This window comes from Prunus avium, chromosome 7, assembly GCF_965620075.1.
Source record: "Prunus avium chromosome 7, drPruAviu1.hap1.1, whole genome shotgun sequence".
In the NCBI taxonomy this organism is placed as follows: Eukaryota; Viridiplantae; Streptophyta; class Magnoliopsida; order Rosales; family Rosaceae; genus Prunus; species Prunus avium.
In genome coordinates, this window is record NC_142290.1 from 28,234,439 (window position 1) to 28,262,203 (window position 27,765).

Sequence of the window (27,765 nt, forward strand, 5' to 3'; positions counted from 1 at the left end):
TAATTAACCACTCTTTTGGGGCCACTTTATAATAACTCGCTAATTGGTTGGTGTTTGGACGTTTATATACGCGCTAAAACAAAGGTAGTAATATATATAAGAAAACAAGTAACTGTGCAACGTCCCTTTGGCCAAAGGTCAATTTTGAAGTGGGCAAAAGTAAGCTTTGAAACTCCAAGTCAACAATAAGTTCTAGGCCGACCATCATAATCTAAAGATAAAGAGTTGAACATGGATTGGAATTTTTATTTAGACTGAATACAATTAGGAGTTTGAGACAGTTACCTCAAGGCCGACCATCATAGACACACGCAACGCAATTGATAGTTTTTTTTTAATTTTTTCGGGGGGTGGGGGGGTGAATAGTGAATATTTGATAGTTCAAATTCAAAATCATATCATCAAAATTGCAACATGTGTGTTCCACCCTATGCATGTATTAGAAAAATATGCAAATTTATAAATATTTTAGTTTTGGCCAGAAAAAAAAAAAGCATAACGCATCTTACTGAGTTCACATTGATGATAGCTCACCAATGGTAATCTCTATAGGCATATTACTACTCATATGGAGAAGAAGAAAAAAACACAAAGAAAAGGTTGAAATAAAATGAAACAAAAACAAAATAAAAACTTTAAAGAAATATCCATCTAACATCCCAACCCATCCATCCAATGACTTCGATGGGCCAACCAAGAAAAGTAAGAAATGTTTGAGTTAGCAAACCTAGGGCCAAAAAAGAACCGCCCCAAAAGTAAAGTCCCATGCTTATATGATTATATATCTTATTTGTTGGCTTATCTTTATCAATCTTGTGCTTTAACTTATCTGTAACGCACTTGTATTAGTAAAAACAAAGGGCAATTGTGAATAGTGTCACCACTTCTTAAACGTATATGACAGATTCAACAAAAAAAAAACAAACAAACAAATGAGGTCTAGTCCAATGGAAAAGGATTTTAACTTGTAGACCAGTAGTTTCATGGCACCTGAGCAATGCTTGTGGGAGTCTTTCTAAGAGCACTTTCGCCCCTATAGGCAAGGGCAAGGTAAGGGCAAGGCAAGGGCTGTCACTATTCATGTGAATAGTGGCAGCCCTTGCAATTTTGTTCACACGCCTATGGGCTAGGGCAAAGGCAATTACTATTCACATGAGATATGAGGAGATGAATTTGTATAGAGTTTTTGGTGCAGAAAGTAAAGAATATGACCATGTATTTATAAATAAATAAAAAGTTCTAAATTGTTTGTTTTTTGTTTTTTCAATTTTTTTAAAGTTGGTGATGTCATAATGACATCAGCATTGTGTCAGCAACCTTCGGGCAACAGCCCAAGCGATTCTTGCCCGTGGGCTTGCCGAGGCTGGTGGGTCCCACCCCTTGCCGAGGCTGGGGTGGTTACACCATCAGCCCTTTTTATCTTTTGGGGTCAATTGGTATTGTTTTTTGTGGTCACTACCCTCTCACTAACAGATCTCAACACCCTTGATTTTGAATTTGGGAAAAATTAAGAAAACAATGGCCCCAAAACTTAGTATATTATTATAATTAATATTAATAAATTTAATTTAAAAAAGCTTAAGTATTATATTATTATAAAAAAAAGAAATAAACAAAGAGGTGAGAGAGAGAGAATGTGTATGTAATTTTATAGTATTAAGTATGGCACAATTGCACATAATACAAAGGGGTGTTGCATGAAAGCCAAAGCTCATTGGCCACTGCTGTGTAGTTCCATTACACTTGTGCGCATATATCATCGCTCTCTCGGCCGTCTTTCTCCTTCCTTCTCCCCTCTCTCTCTCTCTCTCTCTCTCCATTGCTCTGATTTGCTTGTAATTGTACCGACATGGCTCCTAGCAAGTGGGGTTTCTCTGCTTCTGCTTAAAACTCAAATTCAGCTGCTGCTTTCACTTCTTTTTCAAGCACTGCAATTGGGTTCTTCTTCAGCAACCTCACTGTTAAAAGGGTCTGTTCAGAATCTTTAGCTTGACTTGGCGTTATGCTGTCTTTCTTTCTTTTCTTGCTGTTATTTAGCTTCTATGGCTGTGATTTCTGGTTTTTGCTGACGTGATTGTTGCTTCTCTTCTGGGTAATTATATTTTTGCTTATATCTTTCACAATTCTATTTCTTTCGTTGAGCTCTTTCTACTCTTCTGCTATTGCTGATAATTTTCTGTTATCTATTCGCTTGGTTTATGTGTGTCTTGTTTTTCTTCACTCTCTCTCAATTTTCCCTTTTCCCCCCTTAAATCCAGCTTGTTTTCAGCTTATACTAGCAGGAAGCTCATATGGGGTAGTTAGACATTCTTTTCTTATTTTCCTCAAAATAATTTTTGGAAAAGTTATGATCTTTCATCTTCTAATTGTTTCATTTCATGTTATCAGGGAACTTTTTAGTTGCATATGCTTATTAATTCTTTCATTTCCCTTTTTTTTTTTTTTTCTCGCCACCCTTCATTGATGCATCTGTAAATCGAGCAGAAACTCAATAAATTTCACTAATTAATTACATATGAACGAAAACTATGATCTTTGGTGGATTTTAACCACATAGATACATTTCTGTCCTTTATTTTCTTTCTTCTTTTGCTAAAGCTAGCGTAGTTGGTTTTTTTCTCAACAGTAACTTTGAATTTGCAGGCATTATATGGAATATTCGAGTTCAAATTAATTAAGACTTGTTGCTGGGATCATTTAATTTGGAGGAAAGAATATGGCTATGCAGACTGTCTATTTCAAGGAACATGAAGGGATTAGTAATCCCATGGGGCAGCTGTCATCAGCATTGTCAGGACCTTGGTGGAGTGCCTTCGGATCTCAACCGTCTTATGGAGAATCCTGTGGCCAGTCTAAACCTTTTACCATGGAACACACCAGTAGTGGGGACCAACTCACTGCCACTAAACTTACAGGGCGAGGTACTGAACAAGGACTCAATAAAGGGAACACAAATCAGTTCACTATCTTTCCTGGTAATCTCCTCCTTTACTTTTGATATATCTCTTTTTCCAAAAGATTTTTCTTTATTTAGTTGTTTGGTTTATAGCATTTACTTAGCGACTTTAAAGGGGAAAAGAAAAGATTTTCTGGCTTACTTATCTTCATTTCAGTTTATGCCTTTGACATAAGGTTTGTATCCTTCGTCACGAAGGTGTCTCTTTGTTACCTTTTTCACCTTAGACTGATTGGAAATAAGCTGCAATGTGGGGTCAGGAAAATTTTTCGTGTAAAAAAGTTGGAGGATATAGCCCCTTTTCTGATAATTGAAGGCGATGAAGGATTAACCTTCTGTAGCCAAATTGCATGTGGCAAGTAAAGGTTTAGTCATATAGTGTGAAGAGAGTGAGTGTAGTTAATACGTAATAGATAGTATAGCTGGTACAAGAATCTTTCTATGACATCCTCAAGGTGAATTTTGCTTCATGTGAGTTTGTTGATAAGTGGCTTAAACATCATAGATGATAACAGTACTGCTGCAAAAAAAGAACAAACTATAACTAGTGAAAAAGATTTGTGGAAGACCAGAACTGAGATAATAGGAATGGTTTTCCTTTTAGGACCACATTACAGTACTTAGGCTATGATGATCAGAGTATTAGCCCTAAAGGTTTTCAGCTGCTGGTGAAAATGGTTTTTCCAGTACCCTTTTTATTTGCAAATTCCTATTAGTTCTTATTCAGGATAAGAAAGAATCTTTATGTGGTATAGTTGCAGTAATTGAAAACACGTTTCTGTTTAATTTAACTAGCAGACCTTGGGATGGAAAATAAGCAGTGGCCAACTGGCAATACAGTGTAACTGACTTATTGTGAAGTAAGAACAACAAAGTGGGACTTAGTTGTTAAAGTAGATATAGACAAACATCACAAAAGGAACATCTTTTTCATGAAATGAATAACCATCTTCTGTTTGAAGTTTGACTAAGCATTGACAGATGGCACAGTTGTGTGGTCATAGCACCCACATCTATTTGGTATCCAAAATTCTTCGTAATGTAAATCAAACATATTGCACATGTTATTTAGAAAGTTGGTTCTTGAAAATTTAATTTGTCATATCAAATGGTTTGAATGGTGCCACTGTATACCCTGAGTACCCATCTCTGTCCTGTAAATGTTGAAGTTTTTTTCTTCATCATGCATGGGAAATGTAAAGAAGGGTTTCTCTTCCCCGAAAGATCTGGTCTGGTTTGTTGAACTATCTAGTCCAGTGCTAATTTACAGAGGATGTAACTAATTGTACCTTCCGTTGGAGTGTAATTACCAATTCTCAAAAATGCTAGAGAAAGAGTATGAAAATGATGAAATTGGTTGTACAGGGAAGCAATGCGTACAAAAGAAATAATAGCAAGAACCATGCTCTTTTTAAAATAGAAGTTATTAGATTGTAATCATTATTTAGTAATCTGGGAGTGGAAAATTTGAAGTACATGACACCTTTAAGGGCACCCAGGGGAGGAGAGGACTTTAGCATTGATGACTGGTGAGGCTTATGAGCAGCCTATTTAAAGTTTGCTTGTGTTACTTCGTTTCACACACTTTTGTTCCAAAACGCCCACCAAATGCTGCCTTGTAGGGATTAGGTCCAAGGTAACAGCATTACTTGGGAGAAATTGTATCCAACATTGGACTTGAATCAATTAGTACAAAGGTTGGGTGTTAGTTTTAGAAGCATTCTGGGGTCATTTCCAGTACTATTGACTACAAATATAGAAAAATATCTGTAGAAGCGTGGGAAGTTAATTTGCAGTACCTCTACTGGGGTAGAAAATAAACTCTTGAAGATTCACCTGCTGAGTAGACATCCCAGTATGCAGACATTACTTGATAAATGAACGATAATACTATTCTGTGACAATAGTATTAGAACATACTAGAATGCCTTAACCGAAAACTTTCTATTCTCCCTCACAAGCCCTTGTTAAGTAGAGGGGAAAACAAAACCTTACTGATGGATGAAATATCATCTAGTTCACATATCTTTGTTTCACAACTTGTTTAAAATGATTTCCTTCTCCAATGAAACCCAGGTTTTCATTCTTTGATTGTACTTTTGGTTGTAGACTTAATTTGATTATCATCTTGACAGAAATATGTATAACAAAATTTTGATACGCAAAATATGAAAATATGCACATAGAGGTTTTAATTTCTATCAAAGCTCTTTTTTGTTTTTGGAAAGGTTTTGATACCCGAAAGCTCTTCCAACTCTGGGCACTTCTGTTCAATCATGGCTAACCAGCAAAGTAGTTTCTCAGTTGGGTTTAATTGTTAATTTGCAGGGGATGGTCAAAAATCCCAGGCAGCAATCTCCCTGCAATCATCTCCGCAAAAATATCGTGCTCATTTTGAGCTGGGATTCAGCCAGCCTATGGTAAGCCTTTCTTTTCTTTTTTATATTTTTTGAATTCATAACTTTTTAGGACTAGTGAATATGGTTTTGGTGACTCTTGCTTATTACTTGGTTCTTTGTTCTGGACTTGAACTGCAGATCTGTGCAAAATATCCATATATGGATCAATGTTATGGACTCTTCTCAACATATGGACCTCAAATTTCAGTGAGTCTTTTATCATTTCTCCTACCTCTTTGTATGTGGATCTGCGCTATTGCAATTATGTTATTCTTGCAAAGAGATTTTCATTTTCTTTTTTTTCTTTAACTTTAGAATATTCTATCTTTTCCTTGGTAGCATATTTAAAGGGAAATATGAGACATAGAACTTGTTTTAGTACGAGTTTCATTCTATTAATTTCGTAGTGAAACATGCTCTTCTTTGTGTCTCCTGATACTATAGTTATGAAAACTAGAAACCATTTTTAGGATTAACTTGGAAAATCTATCTTTATTCCCCTGTCTGTGCACGAGCATGAGAATTAGCACGTCTCTGCTTGTCTTTGATATTTTACTCTGATTAAAAATTAAGCAATGTCAAGACAAGCAGAGAATTCATTTCTTAAGGAAAATAATAAGAAACCTTATATAGAAGCGAAAGAGAAATTCCACCTAAATATTAGTAAAGAAAAGAGCCAATTGAAGCCGCATTATCAGTCAGTAAGTGCTGTTCATACATCAGAAAGTGTGGTTTCAAATGTCATCAGGTAAATATAAGGTTATACAGGTTTTGTATATATGAGTTTTACTCTTCAAAGGATCTTTGTTGTTGCTTGGCTGTTGCTCTACATTTTTCATGATATGTTCTTAAGTTTGGCAAATTTACTGATGCACATACTCGTCCATTTGCAATGGATTAGGGGCGCATTATGCTGCCGCTGAACTTGACTGCCGATGAAGGACCAATCTATGTAAATGCTAAGCAATACCATGGGATCATCCGCCGCCGACAATCCCGTGCCAAGGCAGTCATGGAGAACAGAGCAGCTACACTTCGTAAGGTATGATATCTCAAAATTTCACTATCTGTAAGGGGGAAACATCAATATAATGTGACTGCTGTAAAGGTATTCCAAAAGTTGATTACTGTCACTGGATGGAAAATCTGAATGTTTTACATGAAATATGAAGTGACAAGTTTAGGCCACCTAGATTCTTGGCTTCTTGTTTCAGATAAAACAACATAATTTAGCTACTTATGGAATTCTTGGATTGATAGTCATCCATCCACCCAATTGTTTGGCCTATTGGATATGGGTGGATGTCTTTATTCATTTGGTTTTTCAATTCAAGATCTTTTTGGTTTTCAAGGGAGTTTAAAAATTTGACCAGCTTTAATATTTTATAAAATAGGTATAAGTAAAATGACAACTTTACCAAATTTCCAGTAGGATATATTATTCAAAACCAAAATGCACATCTGAGGAAAAGATTTTTCTCTTTTATTTAATGACCTATAATCTTTCTTATTGATATAGCCATATATGCATGAGTCACGCCATCTTCATGCACTGCGTCGACCAAGGGGATGTGGTGGTCGTTTTCTGAACACAAAGACTATGAACATTGGGAAAAACGAAACTGAAGGGACGCAAGTTGGTGATGGACAGCTGTTTAGGCACTCTGGTTCTCATAGTTCTGAACTCCTGCAATCTGAAAGTGGAACCTTAAACTCCTCAAAGGAAACAAATGGCAGCAGTTCAAACATATCAGGGTCAGAGGTGACCAGCGTGTACTCTAGGAGAGATCTTGATCGTTTTTCCATCAATCATCTCGGTCCCTCTGTGCACTCTCTGTCAGACATGATGGATAGTGTGCGTGGTATGGTCATTCCAACCAAATGGGTTGCAGCAGGAGATAACTGCTGCAACCTCAAAGTTTGATAGCAAGGGAAAAGGTGGGGTTGGTGCGAACTTGTTGCGCTAGCCCCATCTATTCCACAACCAGATGGAGAAGCTTTGTTGCAGTTTCTGTTATGGTTATTGCAACAGCTTTTGGTTCTAGGATTGCCCGCCCCCATCTGGTTGCTATCAAAGGCAACTCATTCTTGGCTCATGTACGGATAGGTTTTCCTGCCATTCCATGCAATCATCCTGCTCGCTCGGGTGGCTAGCGAAAACCTTGAAGCTACATAAAATTAATGCAGTAGACTACATATGAATACAAATATATGATATGTATGGCTTTCTTCCCATAAGTCTGAATAAGAACTTGAGAGTCTGGTATGCGTTTGTGATCTAAACTAAACAGGCTAAATTGTTGTGTAATTCTCTAATATCTAGTATCTGGATTTTTGACCTCCTGGGTTGGTGTAATGTATAACTTAATGTTGTGTTGTTTGAAGAATAATGTATTATATCTTAAGAACAGTGGATGTCCTCTTTATTATTATTATTATTATTATTTTCTCTTTCTGCCAGTTTACTTTCAAGGGAGGAAAGACTTCATCATTTTGTAAGACAGCATTTTTGCCTCATTGATTGAACAACAGCTCTTTCAATCACCTTTAAAAAATATAATATACTAGATTTGCCATCTTTTAAAATAAAAAGTTTAAAAGTGAAATGGTGAATGCCATGCATCCTCAAACATCCTCAAATTAATTAGTCAAATGGTAAATGTCATGCATGATTTTGCCCATAATAGCACATAATCTCGATATGAACAACTTTTGAATGATATTTTGTTTCAATGAGGAGTTTTGAAATCTCCCTCTATTACTTAGGTACTTAATCAATGGTTCAGCTTAGTGAAAAAAGGTCTTGACTTGTAGATTTATGTTTGAATTCTCATGACACCTTTGTAGTGTGTGAGAAATTTTCCTAATTTGTAGTTTAGACTATCGTTTGTATTCAAAGAAGAAAAAAATTCTAAACCCCCATCTGAGAAAATAAAAACCCCAAACAAAACAAAATATAGATTAAATTATCAAATGAAAATCCAAAGAGCCGAGCAAACCTTATCCATGCCAATAGTCAATTGCAAAGCCCCTCCCCTGTCTTCTACTTGGAGACCTTCCCCAACCAAAAGCCAACTTTTCAATCCCACCATTTCCTCTCACAATGCTAGCTTCCTCTCTATCCATGGCTTCTACAAGTACTTCTTGTTCTTCTTCACTCTGCAACAAAATCTCCAACTTCTCAATCCCCCACTCACCCACCCCAATCCCAAGCCACTTCCCGCCACATATTAAACCCCCTAAACCCCTCAAGCTCAAAGCCCATTTCCCCACCTTCTCTCGCCTCTCTTCTCTCACCCAATTTCGCCGCCCTTTGGCGGCCTTCGACGGTTTCGAAGTCGAAGAAGACAGGGATAGTGAAGAACAACAAAACCCAGAAGCAGAACCCATTGAAAAGGAAGAAGAACAAGAACAAAGAGAGGAAGAGCCGAAGGTAGCGTCTTACAATGACGCTGGGAGGCTCTATGTAGGGAATTTGCCTTATTCTTTGACTTCAACCCAACTGGCTGAGGTGTTTGGTGAGGCGGGCACTGTGGTTTTCTCAGAGGTTTGAGCTTTTCTTCTTTGTGATTCCATTGTTTGCTTTAATGGGTTTGTAGAATTTTTGATGATTTTGTTTGTGGGTTTTTGTTGAATTTTGTTGCAGATTATTTATGACAGAGTCACAGATAGGAGCAGGGGATTTGGGTTTGTTACAATGTCAACTGTGGAGGAAGCTCAACAGGCCATTCGGATGTTTGATGGCTCTGTAAGTATCAATCAAATTTGGTTGTGTTAGTTGATTTTTGAATGCAATAACTTTTTTTTGGGGGGGTTTTATGTATTTATTAATTTATTTGTTGGTGATGATGAAAATTTTGATAGCAAGTAGGAGGAAGAAATGTGAAGGTGAACTTCCCAGAAGTGCCAAAAGGAGGGGAAAGGGAAATATTGGGACCCAAGAGCATAAGGAGTGGGTTCAAGGTGTACATAGATAGCCCTCATAAGATTTATGCTGGAAACCTTGGCTGGGGCCTGACTTCACAGGGTCTCAAAGATGCCTTTGAAGGGCAGCCAGGGCTGTTGGGTGCCAAGGTCATATATGAGAGGGGTTCTGGAAGATCCAGAGGTTTTGGGTTTGTCACTTTTGAAACTAATGAGGCTGCAGTATCTGCTGTTGCTGCCATGAATGAAGTGGTAAGAAAATTTTGTTAACCCCTCATTTGGTACGCGGTATAGGAAGGAATTGACTGGCTTATGTTGTCAGACTCTAAATATGAACCACTGATCAAGTTGATTCTTGCCCGCATGTGTGGCTCACACTCAAATGGCAACATAAGCATTTGTCTGACAACATAAGTAGGTCTAATGCGATCTAGTACGGGGTACCAAATGAGTAATGGCAATTGATCCTTGTGATTGATATTGTGGTTCCATAATAATCCGTTTGTTTGTGTGTGGAATTGAAAAACAGGAGGTTGATGGGCGGCCTTTACGATTAAATATGGCTGCAGAAAGAGCTAGGACTGTTTCTGTTTCCTCCTCGCCAGCATCAGAAGCAACTGCACAAGACACAGACAGCAGCGAAGTGGTTTCTCCTCCAGCATCAGAAACAACAACCGCAGAAAACACAGACAGCAGCGAGTTGGTGTCTCCCCCAGCATCAGAAACAACGACAGAAGATGCTGGCAGCAGTGAATTGGTTTCTTCTAGCGTTAGCGTCTGAATTCCGGGGTTATTATTGAAGAGGAGTGGGTGCTTGAATGTGGGTTATTCTTGCTTCAATATCCTGTTCCTTTTCCACAGCTGTGTGCAAATTGCCAAGTTGGTATGAGGCAAATTCGAGAGTTAAAATGGTTTTCCTTTTTGTTTGGTAAGAGCAAGAGTTACATGGTTTTAGAGCAAATGTGCATGCAGTTAACGTAGGCACAACAAGGTTGCCTAGTACCAGTTTTGTGCCACAAAAACTGATATTTGAGGCAGTGGCTATAGGTCCTGTAACAATGGCAGAATCCAACTCTTAATCGGCCCTGTATTTTTACTTTCATTCAATTAGTGCATTGATACGCTTGTCGTATACTGATAATGAATTATAATTAATAATGTAATTTCTTTTACATTATATATAAAAGAGAGGAAAATATTTCAAATTAATATTATTGCTACGTAAAAAATAAGTCACCTTCCATTTTCAGTTCATGCCGACGACCTGCCAGTGTGTTTTTTTTATTCATCCGCTGGGATTTCTTTCTATTTTTTAGTCTTTTTAAAAGTTCAATTTGTTGACTACGGAAGTGCATCAATGTTTTTAACTAATTTTAGTTGCAAGTATGTTAGAACCTAATAGAGCTTTTTGAAAGCAACGACAATTTACTAATACAGCCTGAGAATAAATAATTTGATCTCTAAAACATATTTGATAAATCCTCAACTCAATAATAAAATGAATCCTCTATTTTCATAACTGGAGGTAGCTGGCAAATAAAAATACAGAATGGAGTTTAACTAAATATGGCTACTATCCACCGATGATGAATGTCACTTTCAGAAGGAAAATAAATAAAAAAGTGACATGTCTCGAGATATAAAAGAGGAACTGAATAACCTTCGGCGGGAAGGAATTTGGTTTTGTCACTGAGGGTCATGACCAGCAAGTAGAGAATCTGCTGCAGAATCCAAGTCCTGAGGAAAGAAAACCCTGCACAACAGTAAGTTGTTATGAAGCAAACCTCATACCTTACAATGACCCGTGAATAAAGCACCACAGCGACAGACTCTACTGGCAAATATGGGATGTAACTACTGGTCTGATCATGCTCAGGTTGCAATGACAAAACTCATAAAATCTGCCATACAATGTGAATTGGTGTTCCAGCAGAGAGAGCTACGAGTTTACTCCATGAGGTCCACTACACATCTAAAGAAGATGCAGACAGTCCAAAAAGTTCAAGAAAAATTACCGGCAAGTGTTGTGGTATAGTGTCCTGCTCAGTTGACCTATTTCACTGATTCCTTTGCAACCAGCTACCACCTCTAGAACTTGCCTGGAAACAACAAACATGTTGAATTAAGAAGCAGATACATAATTTAGAAGCTTAAAACAAAAACCACTTCAAAGGAACATGCCAAGAGACACCTGTTGACATAGAATTTGAAATCACTAAGGTCAAACTATATGTCAAGTTATGAAAGAGAAGACACAGAAGATCCAGAATGCAATATTAAGGCAAACAAGAATGTAAAATATTCACGTTTCAGAACAGTAAGGTTGTCCCAACAAAGATAAATACATGGGTAGTCCATTATAAAACACTTCCATCTGACAAATATAATTTCCCTACTAGACACATCACACACCTTCAGTTCTTATATAACACCTTGTGACATAAGATTATTAGATATCTTATTGTAAATACTATGCAGTACTGGGACTTCTTACAGGAGTGATTTCTAATTAGGTGAAATTACTTTTCACTGAACAGTATAACAGGTCAACTCATGCTGTAAGAGTTTTCTGCGTACACATTACAGGTTCATTATTCTTCTTCTTTTCACATAAGGAAAAGTAAATAAAAAGTTCATGGTATGGTGGTAGGAAAACATTTCCACTTACCGAACCAAACACGGTTCATTGCGGTCTTTAACAATGCACTCTTGATCGTACTTCTCTTTCTTCTTAGAAGGCCAAGTGGACTTTACAAATTTAATCCCGGCACTTGTGTTCTTGATTCCACAATATGGAGAATCTGTCTCAATCATCATCCTCTCAATAGGAATGCTCCTCACAACATCGAGATTCTCAGTTGTCTTCAGAGAGCAACCATTTACACCTGTTTGGTACAAAAAGGTATTCATGAGCCCCATCTTAATCAACATAAAATGTTCATTATGTAACAGAAGGTGTTGTTTAACCATGGAGGAGAAATCAGTATATAGGACACTGACTTTCCTGATCCTACTAAAAAAGTAAATGTTCAAATCAAAATCCCCTCTATACAAAAACATTAACTTTCTACTCAACCACAATATCACTCCTTTTGGTAAATCAATCTTGACTAGCAGCATGTCTTTTTACATTATTAAGGGGATTTAAGACATCCATCATCTGTTCTTGCATCTACCCCCAGTTTGGCCTACATTGGGGTCATCTTGATCTCTCATAAAGCCCCAAAGTTTCTTTAAACATCTTTCTTATTTTCACAAACCTATATACATTCCAATCTAGACACTAAAACAGACTCAGTTGTATCATCCTTTCGTCTAATTTATTTCTCCCTCTTTTGGAGAATCGGGGTCGACTAACAAATGCAGAAACTGTCCAATCAAAAGCCATGCCTAACCATCAACTTTTATGAAATCCTCTAGGCATAGTACATCTTATTTTCTTTTCCTTTTTCCATATTTAACCCGAATATATCATATTCAAAGAAATTCAGTTTAAAACATTAGTGAACAAACTAGACATCGTAAACTTAAACAGGGATAGACAGATTAATATTTTAAGATATGCTATTTTTAATAACATTTTCACCTATATACATGTTGCTGATGGAAAGAAGTTTATCACGATCTTCTGCACTACCAGTAAATGAATGGGCCACCCCTGCGCTGAATCTGTGAAATAGCAGAGGAAATGTAACAAGTTCATGCACAAAGCACAGACACTGCTTTCCCCCGTCAAGTCATTTTTTTCAGTTTTATTCTACTTTCCCCGTCAACCAGAACTAGGGAATTTGAGGGTGGGCGAAAATTTAAAAAGAGAAAAGAAAGAAAATAAATAGGGATAACTTAACCAGCACATTTTGATTATAGAATTATGGTGCTCACAGCATTCTCACCTGCTCCTATTTCTCTCCACAATTTCACAAAAATCTGGAGCAGCTGCACGCATATGCAGAAACATGGGCAGCTTAGTGGCATGTGCTAATTCAAACTGCTTCTCAAAATACCTAGATTTTGCAATACAGAAAAATGATGGGAACGACAGAATGTATCATTTGATCGAAAGAAAAGTAATAGGGAACAAGCAGAAAATGGAGAAAAAGAAAATCTTTCAGAAACCACATACTTCTTTTGAATCTCTGCTGGGCAAAACTGAAGCCTATCATAGTCCAATCCACATTCACCAATTGCAACCACCTTACAAACACAAGGGAGAACAAATTAAGCAGCATAAAACATATTACTTCCTGATATCAATATCTGAACAGACCACTCTTTTTAAGAACCTGATAGTGCATGCCTTATTTTCTTCATGATAAAGAGAATGGGCCGTTGGGTATGGGACATACCTTTCCTTTCTCTATTCCCTCTTTGGCCAATGACAAAAGCGCCTGAAAATGCTTATCTGGATCCCCACTCTCTTCGAATTCCTAAACAGAATACACAAAACACAATAAGCCTAATTCACTCACAAGCATCTCTAATCCAAGCCCAAAATCAAACAAATGTACATTTCAACTATTTCCACACAATTATGATATAAAAAATAGCAAACCTTGCATCTAGTTGGGTGCACACCAACTGTACAAAAAAGCCTTGCTGCAAAAAAACAGAGGAAACCCCACATTTGTTGCTCAAAAGATACATTTTTGAAACTTGACAATGATATTTATATACTACAATATAGTAATCGCAACAAAACGGAGCAAGTGAAAAAAACCATCGGTTTCTGCAATTGTTAGAGCTTCCTTTGATTCCTCAAGTGATCCACCAGTGACCTACATTATCCATAAGCCTAATTCTAATTTCAGAGCGCATTAAACCATAATAATTAGCTAACTATTATATGCTCAAAAAGAAAATAAACAAAGAAAGAGAGAAAGAGAATTACGATGATGCGGTCGACGCCGGCAGTCCAAGCCCTGCTCAAAACCGTAGCTATATCCGAGACGTGGCACTGCTTCCCATTGTAGATTCCTTTGAACATTCCATCTGTTTTCTTTTTCAATTTCAGTTTCGATACTCGAATTTAAGAAGCAAAAATGGTATGAGAAGTGTTTGATGAAATGCCTCACCTGTGAAGTTGACGGCTATATCTGTACTTGGTGTCACCAAAACCGCAGAGAGAGAGAGAGATAGAGACTAATTAATTGCGTGTAAGAATGAATGAATGAAGGTATTGATGTGGAAAGAAAGGATTTTGGAAGAGCTACTTGCCAATCATGCGGACTGTCGCCATAGCCAAGCTGATAGCGAGAGTGAAAGGAAAGACCTGCTGATATTACTAAAATCTCGTTTTGCTTTTGGTTTGTGACGGGAAAGCTCCGGTTTGGTCTGGTTTAGAGCACAAATTCTGAACAGAAATCGGTCATAATTATAAACCAATATAATTGGGTCCGTTTAGCCCATTTTGGGTGAGGGTTTCAAGAATCGAGCTTTGAATATGTTCAAGTTCAATATTATCATACGGTTGGATTGACCTCTCAGCATAGTCTCTCCACGAGGTTTTTTTTTTAATTTTAAATTAAAAAAAATAATGGGTAGTGTTCCTTAAAAATAGAATTCATTATCTGATTTTTCTTTTAATTTTAATTTTTTTAATATGAAAAAGTGTGAATTTACTATATTATTCTCATTTAATTAATAATTTCAATTCTTAATGTTTGCATTAACCAAGGGCATTTTTTGATATTTTGAATGTTTTACCATTCTCTACCTTTTGCTTTATTTATATAGATAATTTGAGGCTTTAGTTCTAGGATTAGAGAATTGGTCCGTAAGGAGAATACTTTGTTACAAAATTCTATTAAACTAGTTGGAAATTTAAAAAAAAAATTGATCAAACAAATTCTTTAACAGAGAAAAATGCTACATATCATATAAATATCCCATCAAAAAATACACCCTTCGTTCAAAAAATCAAATATACTTACAATATACATAGAGAGCACCTCCAGTATTAAAAAAAATATATTAATAAAGGAAAATAAAAACAAAAGTATAGATGGACGACCGCACGCAGACTTTGCCAAACACATATCAATTTCATTCACTGCATAATTATAATTCATCTAAATTTTTCCGATTGCCTATAAAATATTTGATCTATGTACTTAATTAGTCAGCGTTGAGGCCAAAATAATGCCGACGATGATGAGCAAGATTATGATGCCATAGCAGGTCCATTTTCGGGTGTTTTTCTGCAAGAACCTGGCCTTCTGCAACTGCTGAGTGCCGGAATGCACGTACGAATTAGCTCGCTCCACGTGGCTCTGAATGTTGTCCAGCTGCTCACCTTGAGCTTGCACCAGAACTGCCATGTCCATGAACACCTGGTGCAGCTCATTCAGATTCCTCTCCATGGCTTTCACACCATCATGCCTCTCTTGGATCTCGGATATGGTGTCCAGAACCCTCCCTCTTCCTTGCTCTTGGATTGCCTTCTGCAAAAATGTCTCGCTTTCACCTGCATATAGTTGCTTCATCCTATTAATTCTAAAGCATATAATTTTGCTCGTGGCATTGTATAAATTGTTTAAATTTCAATCATGACTTCTAACAAGTAAGATGTTGTACCATGTGACATGTTGATATGAGATACCGAATTCACCTAAATTATATACTCAGTGTATTTACAAATATCTAAAGACTAATGATATATGTATGTACTATAACTAACTATTCGTTAGTTATATCTTTCTTCCCAATGTTGAGAGAGGTTCCAAATTCAAATTTTGTGACAAATTTTTTAGTTTTATACTCATACGGTTACGTATTGTTAATTACTAATTCACGTGTTATAATATGAGTGAATGACATAGTTGATATGTCATGAACTTATATTAGAGTATTAATAAATAAATACATATGTTATAATATGGATCAATTTGTAATATTAAGTGACAGTGTGATAGTTTCCTCATGTACTAATGTTTTTTTTTAAACAAAACAAACTCTGACTATTCTACATGAATACGTGTGTGATAATTTAAGTTGAATTTGATAAACTTTATCAACATGTCACGTGATGTGAGATACGCCCGGCTAATAACCTTTTTTCATTTGATTTAGTGAACAAATTTGATGAATAAATTTGATCAGCCAACCTTTGTTGAATGGTAAACTCTACTTTCTAACGGGCAAGACCAAGCTAAGGAAATATTGTAAATTCAAATGTTTGACAAAATATGGTATTGGAACTGTTATCTTACCGGTGGAGATAAGAAGGTCAACGGTTTTCTCATCAGGGTTGTCTCCGGTGACGGTGAAGTACCTACGCTGAACAGTCTCTCTATACTCAGACGATATCTTCTGCCTCAAGTCATTAAAGCTATCCATAGAATCCTTGAGCTTCTTCCTCAGCCCGTTGACCACAGACGTCCTTGTCCGGTCCGACGATGATCCGGGGCCGCAGCCAGGCAGGCTCCGGTTGGCGCCGTTGGACCGATCCAAGGCGTCCAACCTCACCTTAAGGATCTTCGCGTTCTTTAAAGCGAGGTGGACGTCAGCGTCCATGCGGGTTCTGAGCTCCTTGACAGCCTTGGCGTTGTGGAGGGTCTTGCTCTGCTCGTGGGCGCTCCGAAGACTCTTGTTGAGCTTCTGCAGCTCGTCGAGCTCGCTCTGGACAGCCTCGACGTCCTGGAAGAACTTGCCGAGGTCGTCGCCTTTCGAAGGGGTCATTTCGATGACATGGTGGTCCGGCGAGGCCCCGGAGAAGGATCTTGAGAGCAAGTCGTTCATTTCTTCCGGGAGGCTATGGAAATGATCGGAAACTCAGAAATTGGTGGTGGCTCTCTCTCTGAGTTTTTGCGTGTTCAAATTAATTTTTTGGTTTGTGTTGGGGATGTTATGCACAGAGAATGGTTTATGGCAGTCGTTTTTGACTTGGTGGTCAAGTCTTGGCCGCGTTCGATGAACTTCTTCTAACTTTGAAGGGTTCAAAGCTATCCCAAGTACCAGGTACCAAGTACGATTCCTTTAGCAGCCAAAGGAAAAAACCCATGTTTTTTCCACCCTTCTAGTATCTATTTGGAGCAATTCAGGACTACTGTTGTGTGGACAAGTTAATCCTAAAAAGTAACCTACCTCGTCCCATGATAATTATTTTCTGATGGTTTCATTTTGTTCCGGCTATGCGAAGTAAGTAAACACGTTTTTTTAATATTGAGAAGAGAAGTACCGTTACATTAAGAATTATTTGACACTTATTTTCCTATATTTATGTGTGTTTATGTATACAAGTTGGATTAATTTAGGAAGATCCAAGTTGTGTATAAAATTAGACCGACTTCCTTCAATAATTTAGAAGTTTATTCGTAACAACTTCAGTTGACAAAGAACATAATGTTAAAAGTTGGTTTTAATATTATAAGGTGTGAAATAAAACAATCGGGTTTTTGTATTTGATAAAATATGTGCAAAAACTGGTTTTGCTTTGGACGTAATCTCAGTTCAAAATCCTTTTTGGGATTCAATTATCCCCATATAGTTTTGCTCATAGTTTTGTGACTTCTGTCTAAGTTTCATTTTGATGGTTATGAACTCGTAAATTGTATTTTTTTAAAAATTATTGATGTTGAATTAGCGTTCACAATTTCGTTTCAGGTACGTAAACTAATTGTTTTGATTAGTTTGCAACCAAAACGAAAGGTACATTAGATTATTTACACACAAAATAATGTGAGAGCATTTTTGCTCACCACTTTAACCCAAGGTGTATCCTCACCATCTTTCTCAACACCTGACACATGTCCATAAGCATAACCGTGGTTTCATAAATATAAAGCAAAGAGTTGAACTATGATTAGGTCCATGAACACGTATCAAGTGTTGAGAAGGGTGGCGAAGGTACACCTTGGGTTGAAGTGGTGAGCAAAAATATTTCCCAAAAAAATTACATTGATTTTAAAACTCACAACTGGATACCACCAAACTTTTCACAATTGAATATCACTGAACTTTTATAAACTCTTTAAAAATCTAAATTGAATATCTCCAAACTTTTTTTTTGGGGTAAAATATCTCCCAACTTTTAAATTCTATAAAAGTCATTAAAATTTTGAATTGGATACACTCCCTTGAACTTTTTTTTTTTCTCTACGAATAGACCATCGCTTGTATTCATTAAACTAATAACTATAAGCTTACGTCGTTTTCTTATGCCCGGTAATCCAATACATGAATTCTTTTGAACCATTTCTAACGTTGATATTTATTAATTTAGGGACCAATTTATCACTCATCTAAATTCTCAGAATATAAACCAACAAAAATGTTGAAAGCTGTCTATTTTTTAAAAATCTTTTTTTTCTTTCTATTTTGCTACATTTATTAGCATTCACAAATGTATTGATTGATCACCCAATTGCCCCATCCTTGAAGTTAAGAAATTAGAGTCAATATTGCTCTGCCCACTTGACCACAACTCCACAAAGCTTCTACACTCACATCACAGTCACTGAAAACACTGTTTCACCTAACAGAAACTCATTATTATTTTGTGCATAATGAAAAGAAAATAGAAGATGCAAAAAAATAAAATAAAAAACACCCCAAGAAAATAGGCAAGCTATACCCAGAAGAGCATGTAATTTAATTACAGAGAAAATGAACAAACCCAATTCAAAAAGATAGAAAAAATATATATGAAATCAATGTGACAAAACTGGTATCTCCTATACTGGTGGTGGTGGAGAAGGCGTGGGGTTATTATTATTATTATTTCCATTGTTCCAGTTCCAGGGGAGCTTAGTGGCATGTGCTAATTCAAACTGCTTCTCAAAATACCTAGATTTTGCAATACAGAAAAATGATGGGAACGACAGAATGTATCATTTGATCAAAAGAAAAGTAATAGGGAGCAAGCAGAAAATGGAGAAAAAGAAAATCTTTCAGAAACCACATACTTCTTTTGAATCTCTGCTGGGCAAAACTGAAGCCTATCATAGTCCAATCCACATTCACCAATTGCAACCACCTTACAAGCACAAGGGAGAACAAAATAAGCAGCATAAAATATAGGCAAAAAGTCACTTTTGGTCCCTGTAGTTTGGCACTTTTACCACTTTGGTCCCTGTCATTTCAATTTGGTCAATTTTGTCCCTGTAGTTTCAATTTGAAGCAATTTAAGGACAATCCTCAATTTCTGTCAAATTTTTTTAACTTCTGTTAGTTATGGAGGGGTAATTTGGTCAAAAAAAATTATTTCATTTTAAAATAAATATTAAAGACAAATAAATAAATAAAAATCTACAAATTGAAAAAAATAACGAAAAGCCCAGTCAAAGCCAATTCCACGAGAAATTATACAATAGTACGGTATTACCACGTGTCAGTGACAGGTGGTAGTACGCACCAATTGTATAATGACATGTGGCATGGCTGCTTTTTAAGAGAGAGAATGTTAACATCCAAATTTAATTGTAACACCGTTAGTAACCAACTCTCTTTTTTGTTTTTGTTTTAAAATATAAAAAAGAAACCCTATGACACGTTCTGAGAAGAAGGACGAGTGGTGCAGCCACAAAACTATATTCTGAGAAGAAGGAAAAGTGGTTGTTTTCCAATTTCTGAGAAGAAGAAAGACTGGTGCAGCCATACCGTTCGATTGCTGCAGGTTATTTATTTTCCGATTTTTGAATGTCATTTTTATTCGCCCAGTTTGTCTCTTGTTTTTATTTTTTTGCCGATTGCTTCATGTTTTTTTTTCTTTCCCGACTTCTGCAGGTTATTTATTCGCCCACAACCGTTCGGAAAAAGACGACGCGAGATCTCGTCCTCGGGCTACAAATCCTACCCAAGACCAAACTTTCTCCGTCTCTCCTGTGTGCTCTTCTTTCTTTTTCTTGTTAAATAATTCCGATTTGGGGTTTAATACTTTTTGGCTTTTCTTTGTCAAATCTGAATCTTACTGCAATTTCTTGTTTAAGTTTCTTCAATTTTTGTCAAATCTGAATCAACTGCAATTTTTTGTTCTTTTTTTGGCATGATTTGCTTCACTTTTGGGGTTTTGGTTGTGTTTTAAATTGTGAGATGGAAGGGGTTTGATTTAGGTTTGTTTTTTTGTGGCATTCCATTCAGGTTATAAAATGATATGGTACATTGGGGTTATATTTTCTTGTTGCAATTAATACATGTTGATTTTATTTCTTAATTTCTGGGGTGTAGAAGTTCATTCGATTTGGGTATATTATTAATGGATAATACTAATTGCTCTGTTCTTTTGCTATTTGTTTTAGCTTACAATTTGAGTATATTGTTGCTATCTGTTCTTTTTTGGCATATGTCCTCCCCTGAAGGTAATTGTTAAGCTGATTGGTCTTATAGCTTCTTTGTTTTCACTTTATTTCCTTTCATTTGATTAAATACAGTTCCTTTCTTTTGAGTAATCATTTTATTTCCTTTCATTTGATATGCTCTTCAAACTTTTATGGAACTGCAGCGTGTCATTTGGATTCCATGGAAGGAGAAGGAATGTTGTGGGAGATGGATTGTACATCTCTTTGAGTCTGTTTCTCTAAGTTTTTACGGGTTCAAGTTTGTGTGGCAATGTATTGCAAGAATGGAAGACAACTATAATTTGGATTGGATTTCTTTAGTTTCTTTTTCTGGTGCCTAGATTGAAATAGCTATTTGTTTAGTTTGGGTTTGCTGTATCACGACATGTGCTTCTTGTCATTTGTTTGTACTTTGTACAGACTAAAATTTATGTTTAATGAAAATTTCATTCATTTTAAAAAGTTATTGGTAATTCTTCAATAATTTTATAATTTTTTGGCATTGTACTTTCTTAGTGTTGTGCTACTTCTTCTCATTTGTGAAAGTGGTCCACTGTTCAATTTATATGCCTTACAACAATTCTCTACGAGAAATTCCGTAAGAATAAGAGAAAATAATCATTGCTTTGTAATCTCAATGTTTCTTCCAACTAAAAAAAGAAAAGGTGGTAGAAGAAAAATATGATCATATATTCCATTAACAAATGATTACCATGAAGTACATCAAGTTTGAATAAAAAAAGTAACGACAGTAACAAACAATGACCATGAAGTACATCAAATTTGAATCAAAATAAGTAACAATTTCCAAGCATAAACGATTCTTGCATCTGCACCCAAAATTATACATCAAGTTTAGTTAAATAAGTAGACGAGTTAAAAGTAACTGAAAATAATTATAAATTATTTTAGTCTTAGACAATACCTTACGGAGACATTACTTCTATGGATTATGTTGCTGCTCATAAGTATGCGAATGTGAATCCTGCATTATATATAGCTTCATGTCAATCAAATATTTCAAAATAGGCATAAGCTATAGATAAACCATCCTGATTCAATGAATACCTTATTCAAATGTGCCATGAAATTAGTACTTTGTAGCATGCTTGTAAAGGACAAATTAGGTTGATATAATGTCCTTGTAGAATTGGAATCCTAAAGAGAGAGAGAAAAAAAAAGAAGTGTTACACCATTAAATTTTCTAGGTTCATAAATGAAAACACAAACTTGATTTTTAAACTAACAAATTGCATTACTTTGTTAGATTGAGGCAAATTTGCATGACCTTCGGTAGGTAACAATCTCATAGTTGGGTAGACCTATATAACAGTGGTGAGATTATACAATTAGTTGACTTTATAGAAGGAAAAAAAAAAAGAATTAAAAGTCTTTAAAACATACATGATTACTAATATTTGTACTCATTGGTACACTGACTGGTGTATGAGCTGAGCTATATGGATGACCTATCTCCCTTGATTGCTTGGTTTTCCCTACAAAACAATTTGTAATAATAAGCATTACTGATGAGAAGAAATTAATAATAAGAGATTGTAAACAATATAAAACAAGACATGGAACTTTCATACTTGATGAAGCAATATCTTTTGATGTCCTTTTTCTTCGTTTCTCCATAGCGCTTTTTAATCTGGCATTGCTTATACCTTTTGGCCTTACACACGGGGGATTCAGTACTGGTGTCTCATCAAATATGCAACCACTTGCATTACAATCAAAAACGTTATCAGAAGTTTTTTGATTAACTTCTTCCTTTGACTTTATCATTTCTTTTTCAATCAATTCTTCCATCTCTCTCAATTTTTTCATAGCAATTCTAGTAGTAGCTTCTGTCTCTGCTGCCTTACTCAATACATCATAAGTTGTTCGCATCAAAGCATTTCGTCGCAATGTGATCGATGATTTACCATTTACCTGTAATAATTCACCATGCCCATTTGCCTCCAATTCCTTTTTGGCATCTTTTGTCCATCGCTTCAATATATATTGTTCTGGTATTTGACTCCAACATTTGACATTTAGTACCCTTAGAGCATGACGACACAATAAACCCATAGATTCAAACATTTTGCAACTACATGAAATAGTGCAATTGAATGAATTTAGTTCGACAAGGTAAACTCTGTTGTGACCCTCTTCATTAAGTTGAAATGAGTGAATTGTGCTATCACTTCCAACCTCATGCATCATCACTGCCAAACTATCTACAAACTCCTTTTCAAATAATTTAAATATTTTCCTTGTGTAGACAGTAGCAGCATGATTCAAAATTCCACTGCTTTTGGCAATTCTAGAAGGGAGTCCTTGATTGCAACGAAAAGACTCTTCTAATTCACTTGAACGCATTTTTTCCGCTTGTTTATCATAGTGATGCACAAATTGAGTAAGACTCATTGTCTTAGTAGACATTTGATGAAAAACATTGTTTGTGCTCTCACTTCTTTGTGAAGATTTTATCCTAGCAGTAAAAATATGCCGGCTAAATACTGGACACCATTTTGCACGAAGATTATCTAGTGTCATCAACCATGGGTTGCCTGTAAGGTTGAATTTTGCCAATAAGTCATCCCAAATAGATTGAAATTCCAATTCTGTCTCACAATATCCTTGAAGACACTTATTGAACATATGGTTAAACTCTTGATTACCATAATAACTTCCCAAATTTCTTGCAGCATTCTGAGATATGTGCCACGAGCATAAACGATGACATACCCCAGGAAAAACATTTTGAATGCCATTTGCCATTGCCTGACATTGATCAGTAAAAATAGTCTTTGGTTTTCGACCTCCCATTGATTCTAAAAATGTCTCAAATAACCAAATAAATGAATCAGTTTTCTCATCCAATAAGAAAGCACAACCGAATAGTACATTTTTCCAATGGTGGTTGACGCCGACAAAAGGAGCACATATCATGTTATACCTATTAGTTCGATAAGTAGTATCAAATACTACCACATCTCCAAAACAGTCATAGTCAATTCGTGACCTTCCATCTCTCCAAAAAAAGTTTGTCATTCGATTTTCTTGATCAACTTGAACTGTGTAAAAGAACATAGGATCTTCAGCTTGTTTGCGCTTGAAAAGGTTCATCAAGCTTTGAGCATCCCCTGCTTCAATCATGGCCATTTTCTCCTTGTTCACAACATTGTAGCAATCTCTTTTTGTAAAACCAACATTTTGAGACCCGCCAACTTCTTCTGCTAAATAAGAATATGTATTTGTGGTCCTTATTCCTGCACCCACCATTGTTTTAATGACACCCAAATTTGAATCTGAAACTTTTCTATTTGATCTCAAAAATTGCCTCTCTTCTGGCTTAGCAAGTTCATGGTTATGCTCAGGAACAAAATGAGAAACTTTCCACGTATCATCTTCATCCTGAAATGCAAATCGAATGCTAGCTTCGCAACCTGTTCTTGTCTCTAATTTGCTAACCTTGCTCAATTCCGAAGGGTCACTATCTAGTCGAAAACCTTCTTTTGAACAAAGATAACTAAATTGCCGTAGAACTTTTTTGGTATTGTATCTCTTTTGTCCCTTCCGAACACTAAATCCAACTCTCGTAGCGTAATTGTTGTAGAGATTATAAGCTTCCTCTTCAGTGGACACAACCCTTCCAAGCAAATCTTCATCAATATTTTCTACACGGTTAACGATCATTGGATCTTTTTCTCTTACGTTTTCTTCATCACTTTCAACATCAATGAATACTGACACAACCCACAACATCATCTTATATAACATAGAAATAATGATAATAATAATAATTATATATATATATAAGAGAAACAACCTGTATAACCTCCTACAATCGACAAAAAAAGAAGAAGCAGCAATAGACTGAAAAAACAAACTGCAGCAATCGACAGAAAAAAAAAAAGCAGCAATAGACTGAAAAAAAAAAACTGCAGCAATCGACAGAAAAAAAAAGGCAGCAATAGACTGAAGAAAAAAAAACTGCAGCTGCAGCAATCGACAAATAAAAGCTACAGTAATAAAATAAAAAAGTACGATTGCAAACACAAATCAAGGATATTTGTTTACCTCTGTCACTATCCATAGTTTTATAGCTGTAAGCTTGACCGAAAAAATAAATGGCTGCAGAAGTCTTCTTTTCATAACAGTGGTACAAATTTCGATAAAAGTAATTATGTTTTAGGGTTCCTTTTTTATATTTTAAAACAAAAACAAAAAAGAGAGTTGGTTACTAACGGTGTTATAATTAAATTTGGATGTTAACATTCTCTCTCTTAAAAAGCAGCCATGCCACATGTCATTATACAATTGGTGCGTACTACCACCTGTAACTGACACGTGGTAGTACTGTACTATTGTATAATTTCTCCAATTCCACCCCATTGCAACCTCCCCAAACGCCAAAACTTTAAAACAAAAAAAATAAATAACAAGAACAAATATATCTTAAAGAATAAAATAACAAAAAATTCAAAAAAAGAAAAACTAGAACAAGAACAGTAGAACCAAACCCAGAAAAAGGCAACCCCAACTCATCTTCCCCAACCTCCCCTTCCCCATACCCACCTGCGATGCTCAGCGGCAGCGGAAACCCATGCACCCTGTCTTACCCGATGACTGCCACAGCGACTGCGACTCCTCGTCCTCCGTCGTCGACGATGGCGATGATTGCATCATGACGTCGTCATTTCAGAGAATCTCTCATTTGCTGTTCGATCTCAACCTGTCGCCACCCCCCATGATGGACGACCTTGATTTATTCAAATTCAGTGAGGTTTGTGGTGATGATCATTCAATCCACCCCTTTGTGCCTCTAATTATACCGTATGGATCTCCATAATGCTCCCCCTTTTTCCTTTTTTTTTTTTTTCCTGCCCTTATTTTCTAAGGAAGATCCACCCCTTTATTCAAATTTGGTACTTGGTGGTTGATAAGAATTTGAGTTTCTTCTTTTTTGTTTCTTCTTGTTTTGTTTTAATTCTACCTTGTTAGAATATTATGGTGTAGAAATAGCATCTGGGTTTTCATCTTCAACTTGATGGGTTTTGGAGGAATATTCTCTGTATTGTGGAAGGTAATATTAGACATTGTTTACCCAATACTAGATCTGATCTGGGGTTTTGCTCTCTTGATCCGAATTGGGTTTGGCTGGGTTTGCTATTTTTTATTTGAAAATTTGAAAATGTTTATTTATTTATTTGTCTTTAATATTTATTTTAAAATGAAATAATTTTTTTGACCGAATTATCCCTCCACAACTAACAGAAGTTAAAAATATTTGACAGAAATTAAGGATTGTCCTATTGCTTCAAATTGAAACTACATGGATAAAATTGACCAAATTGAAACCACAGGGACCAAAGTGGTAAAAGTGCCAAACTACAAGGACCAAAAGTGACCTTTTTGCCTCAAATATATTACTTCATGATATCAATATCTGAACAGACCATTCTTTTTAAGAACCCGATAGTGCATGCCTTATTTTCTTCATGATAAAGAGAATGGGCCGTTGGGTATGGGACATACCTTTCCTTTCTCTATTCCCTCTTTGGCCAATGACAAAAGCGCCTGAAAATGCTTATCTGGATCCCCACTCTCTTCGAATTCCTAAACAGAATACACAATACACAATAAGCCTAATTCACTCACAAGCATCTCTAATCCAAACCCAAAATCAAACAAATGTACATTTCAACTATTTCCACACAATTATGACATAAAAAAGAGCAAACCTTGCATCTAGTTGGGTGCACACCAACTGTACAAAAAAGCCTTGCTGCAAAAAAAAACAGAGGAAACCCCACATTTGTTGCTCAAAAGATACATTTTTGAAACTTGACAATGATATTTATATACTACAATATAGTAATCGCAACAAAACGGAGCAAGTGAAAAAAACCATCGGTTTCTGCAATTGTTAGAGCTTCCTTTGATTCCTCAAGTGATCCACCAGTGACCTACATTATCCATAGCCTAATTCTAATTTCAGAGCGCATTAAACCATAATAATTAGCTAACTATTATATGCTCAAAAAGAACACAAAAGAAGAAAGAGAGAAAGAGAATTACGATGATGCGGTCGACGCCGGCAGTCCAAGCCCTGCTCAAAACCGTAGCTATATCCAAGACGTGGCACTGCTTCCCATTGTAGATTCCTTTGAACATGCCATCTGATTTCGTTTGAATTCAGTTTCGATACTAGAATTTAAGAAGCAAAAATGGTATGAGAAGTGTTTGATGAAATGCCTCACCTGTGAAGTTGACGGCTATATCCGCACTTGGTGTCGCCAAAACGGCAGAGAGAGAGAGAGATAGAGACTTATTAATTGCGCGTAAGAATGAATGAACGAAGGTGTTGATGTAGAAAGAAAGGATTTTGGAAGAGCAACTTGCCTATCACGCGGACTGTCGCCATAGCCAAGCAGATAGCGAGAGGGAAAGGAAAGACCTGCTGATATTACTAAAATCTTGTTTTGCTTTTGGTTTGTTTTTGGTCTGGTTTAGGGTTTCAACAATTGACAATTGAATATGTTTAAGTTTAATATTAGCATACAGTTGGATTGATCCCTCACATAGTCCCTCATTATATAAACTTTTTCTTTTATAGTTTGATGCTTTATGGGATGTATCCAATTCTAACTTTTAAAGACTTTTTTTAAGTGAATGACTTTTCTAAAGTTGACAGATTCTTAATGATCTTTACATACTTTATAAAGTAAAGTGACAAACTTTCATATACTTTTGTCATTGAGTTTTATAATCTTTTAAATATAGGGGTGGGCACGGTACGGTATTGAGCCCGTACCGCTACCGATACCGGAAATTTAAATCGGTATGGTACGGTATGGAATTATCGTTTGTCAAAATTGGTACCGTACCATACCGTACCGTGTCAGTATTGGTACAGTATCGGTACCATTTCGGTACAAAAATGACACAACTAAAAAATGAACCAATTCAATATTCAACATATTCATTTACCAAAATAAGTGATGCCTAAGTTACAAATTCAAATATTCAACATATTCAATTATCAATATCCAAATCCTAATCAACATATTCAATATCCATCAACATATTCAATATCCAAATCAACCAAATCCTAATCAACATATTCAATATCCATTGAATATAACATATTCAATATCCAAATCAACCAAATCCTAATCAACATATGCAATATCCATCAACATATTCAATAGAAAATTAT

General features: G+C 36.0%; 6 protein-coding genes and 1 long non-coding RNA gene across 11 annotated transcripts; 3 read left to right on the forward strand and 4 right to left on the reverse strand.

Moving 5' to 3' along the window:
* Window positions 1-1,698: 1,698 nt before the first annotated feature.
* Window positions 1,699-7,790, forward strand: LOC110774197 (nuclear transcription factor Y subunit A-10-like). 2 transcript variants are annotated; one of them, XM_088244159.1, is made up of 6 exons: window positions 1,699-2,092; window positions 2,644-2,975; window positions 5,285-5,376; window positions 5,494-5,562; window positions 6,257-6,397; window positions 6,875-7,790. In XM_088244159.1, exons 2-6 carry the CDS (start codon window positions 2,717-2,719, stop codon window positions 7,277-7,279), a joined length of 966 nt encoding a protein of 321 aa, XP_088100285.1. In that variant the 5' UTR covers window positions 1,699-2,092; window positions 2,644-2,716; the 3' UTR covers window positions 7,280-7,790. The 2 variants fall into 2 exon arrangements, with proteins under 2 accessions (XP_088100285.1, XP_021834431.1); XM_021978739.2 differs by having other exon boundaries at window positions 1,699-1,969.
* A 554-nt stretch (window positions 7,791-8,344) lies between these two features.
* Window positions 8,345-10,488, forward strand: CP33 (chloroplast RNA-binding protein 33). The gene is made up of 4 exons (XM_021978751.2): window positions 8,345-8,902; window positions 9,002-9,103; window positions 9,220-9,531; window positions 9,809-10,488. Exons 1-4 carry the CDS (start codon window positions 8,459-8,461, stop codon window positions 10,058-10,060), a joined length of 1,110 nt encoding a protein of 369 aa, XP_021834443.1. The 5' UTR covers window positions 8,345-8,458; the 3' UTR covers window positions 10,061-10,488.
* Window positions 10,489-10,766: 278 nt separating this feature from the next.
* Window positions 10,767-14,742, reverse strand: LOC110774196 (TatD related DNase). Of its 2 annotated transcripts, XM_088244317.1 has the most exons (13): window positions 14,494-14,742; window positions 14,352-14,372; window positions 14,168-14,268; window positions 13,997-14,054; window positions 13,832-13,875; window positions 13,626-13,706; window positions 13,403-13,473; window positions 13,173-13,283; window positions 12,866-12,948; window positions 11,948-12,164; window positions 11,295-11,378; window positions 11,138-11,180; window positions 10,767-11,032 (listed from the first exon to the last, which is right to left on the reverse strand). In XM_088244317.1, exons 1-13 carry the CDS (start codon window positions 14,513-14,515, stop codon window positions 10,976-10,978), a joined length of 993 nt encoding a protein of 330 aa, XP_088100443.1. In that variant the 5' UTR covers window positions 14,516-14,742; the 3' UTR covers window positions 10,767-10,975. The 2 variants fall into 2 exon arrangements, with proteins under 2 accessions (XP_088100443.1, XP_021834430.1); XM_021978738.2 differs by lacking the exon at window positions 11,138-11,180 and having other exon boundaries at window positions 14,494-14,740.
* A 382-nt stretch (window positions 14,743-15,124) lies between these two features.
* Window positions 15,125-17,217, reverse strand: LOC110747693 (syntaxin-121-like). The gene is made up of 2 exons (XM_088244318.1): window positions 16,488-17,217; window positions 15,125-15,742 (listed from the first exon to the last, which is right to left on the reverse strand). Exons 1-2 carry the CDS (start codon window positions 17,014-17,016, stop codon window positions 15,390-15,392), a joined length of 882 nt encoding a protein of 293 aa, XP_088100444.1. The 5' UTR covers window positions 17,017-17,217; the 3' UTR covers window positions 15,125-15,389.
* Window positions 17,218-18,426: 1,209 nt separating this feature from the next.
* Window positions 18,427-27,098, reverse strand: LOC110774198 (uncharacterized). Of its 3 annotated transcripts, none has more exons than XM_088255988.1 (7): window positions 26,807-27,098; window positions 26,625-26,725; window positions 26,455-26,512; window positions 26,288-26,331; window positions 26,082-26,162; window positions 19,182-19,252; window positions 18,427-18,742 (listed from the first exon to the last, which is right to left on the reverse strand). In XM_088255988.1, exons 2-7 carry the CDS (start codon window positions 26,718-26,720, stop codon window positions 18,658-18,660), a joined length of 435 nt encoding a protein of 144 aa, XP_088112114.1. In that variant the 5' UTR covers window positions 26,721-26,725; window positions 26,807-27,098; the 3' UTR covers window positions 18,427-18,657. The 3 variants fall into 3 exon arrangements, with proteins under 3 accessions (XP_088112114.1, XP_088112115.1, XP_021834432.2); XM_088255989.1 differs by having other exon boundaries at window positions 18,427-18,751; window positions 26,807-27,094; XM_021978740.2 differs by lacking the exon at window positions 18,427-18,742 and adding an exon at window positions 18,837-19,062 and having other exon boundaries at window positions 26,807-27,097.
* LOC148293281 (uncharacterized) lies at window positions 19,577-20,203 on the forward strand. The gene is made up of 2 exons (XR_015837093.1): window positions 19,577-19,891; window positions 20,002-20,203. It is a non-coding gene; the product is annotated as an uncharacterized LOC148293281 (long non-coding RNA).
* LOC148293282 (protein FAR1-RELATED SEQUENCE 5-like) lies at window positions 21,560-24,639 on the reverse strand. Its single transcript, XM_088243973.1, has 4 exons — window positions 24,624-24,639; window positions 22,145-24,289; window positions 21,957-22,048; window positions 21,560-21,604 (listed from the first exon to the last, which is right to left on the reverse strand). Exons 1-4 carry the CDS (start codon window positions 24,637-24,639, stop codon window positions 21,560-21,562), a joined length of 2,298 nt encoding a protein of 765 aa, XP_088100099.1.
* Window positions 27,099-27,765: the final 667 nt, after the last annotated feature.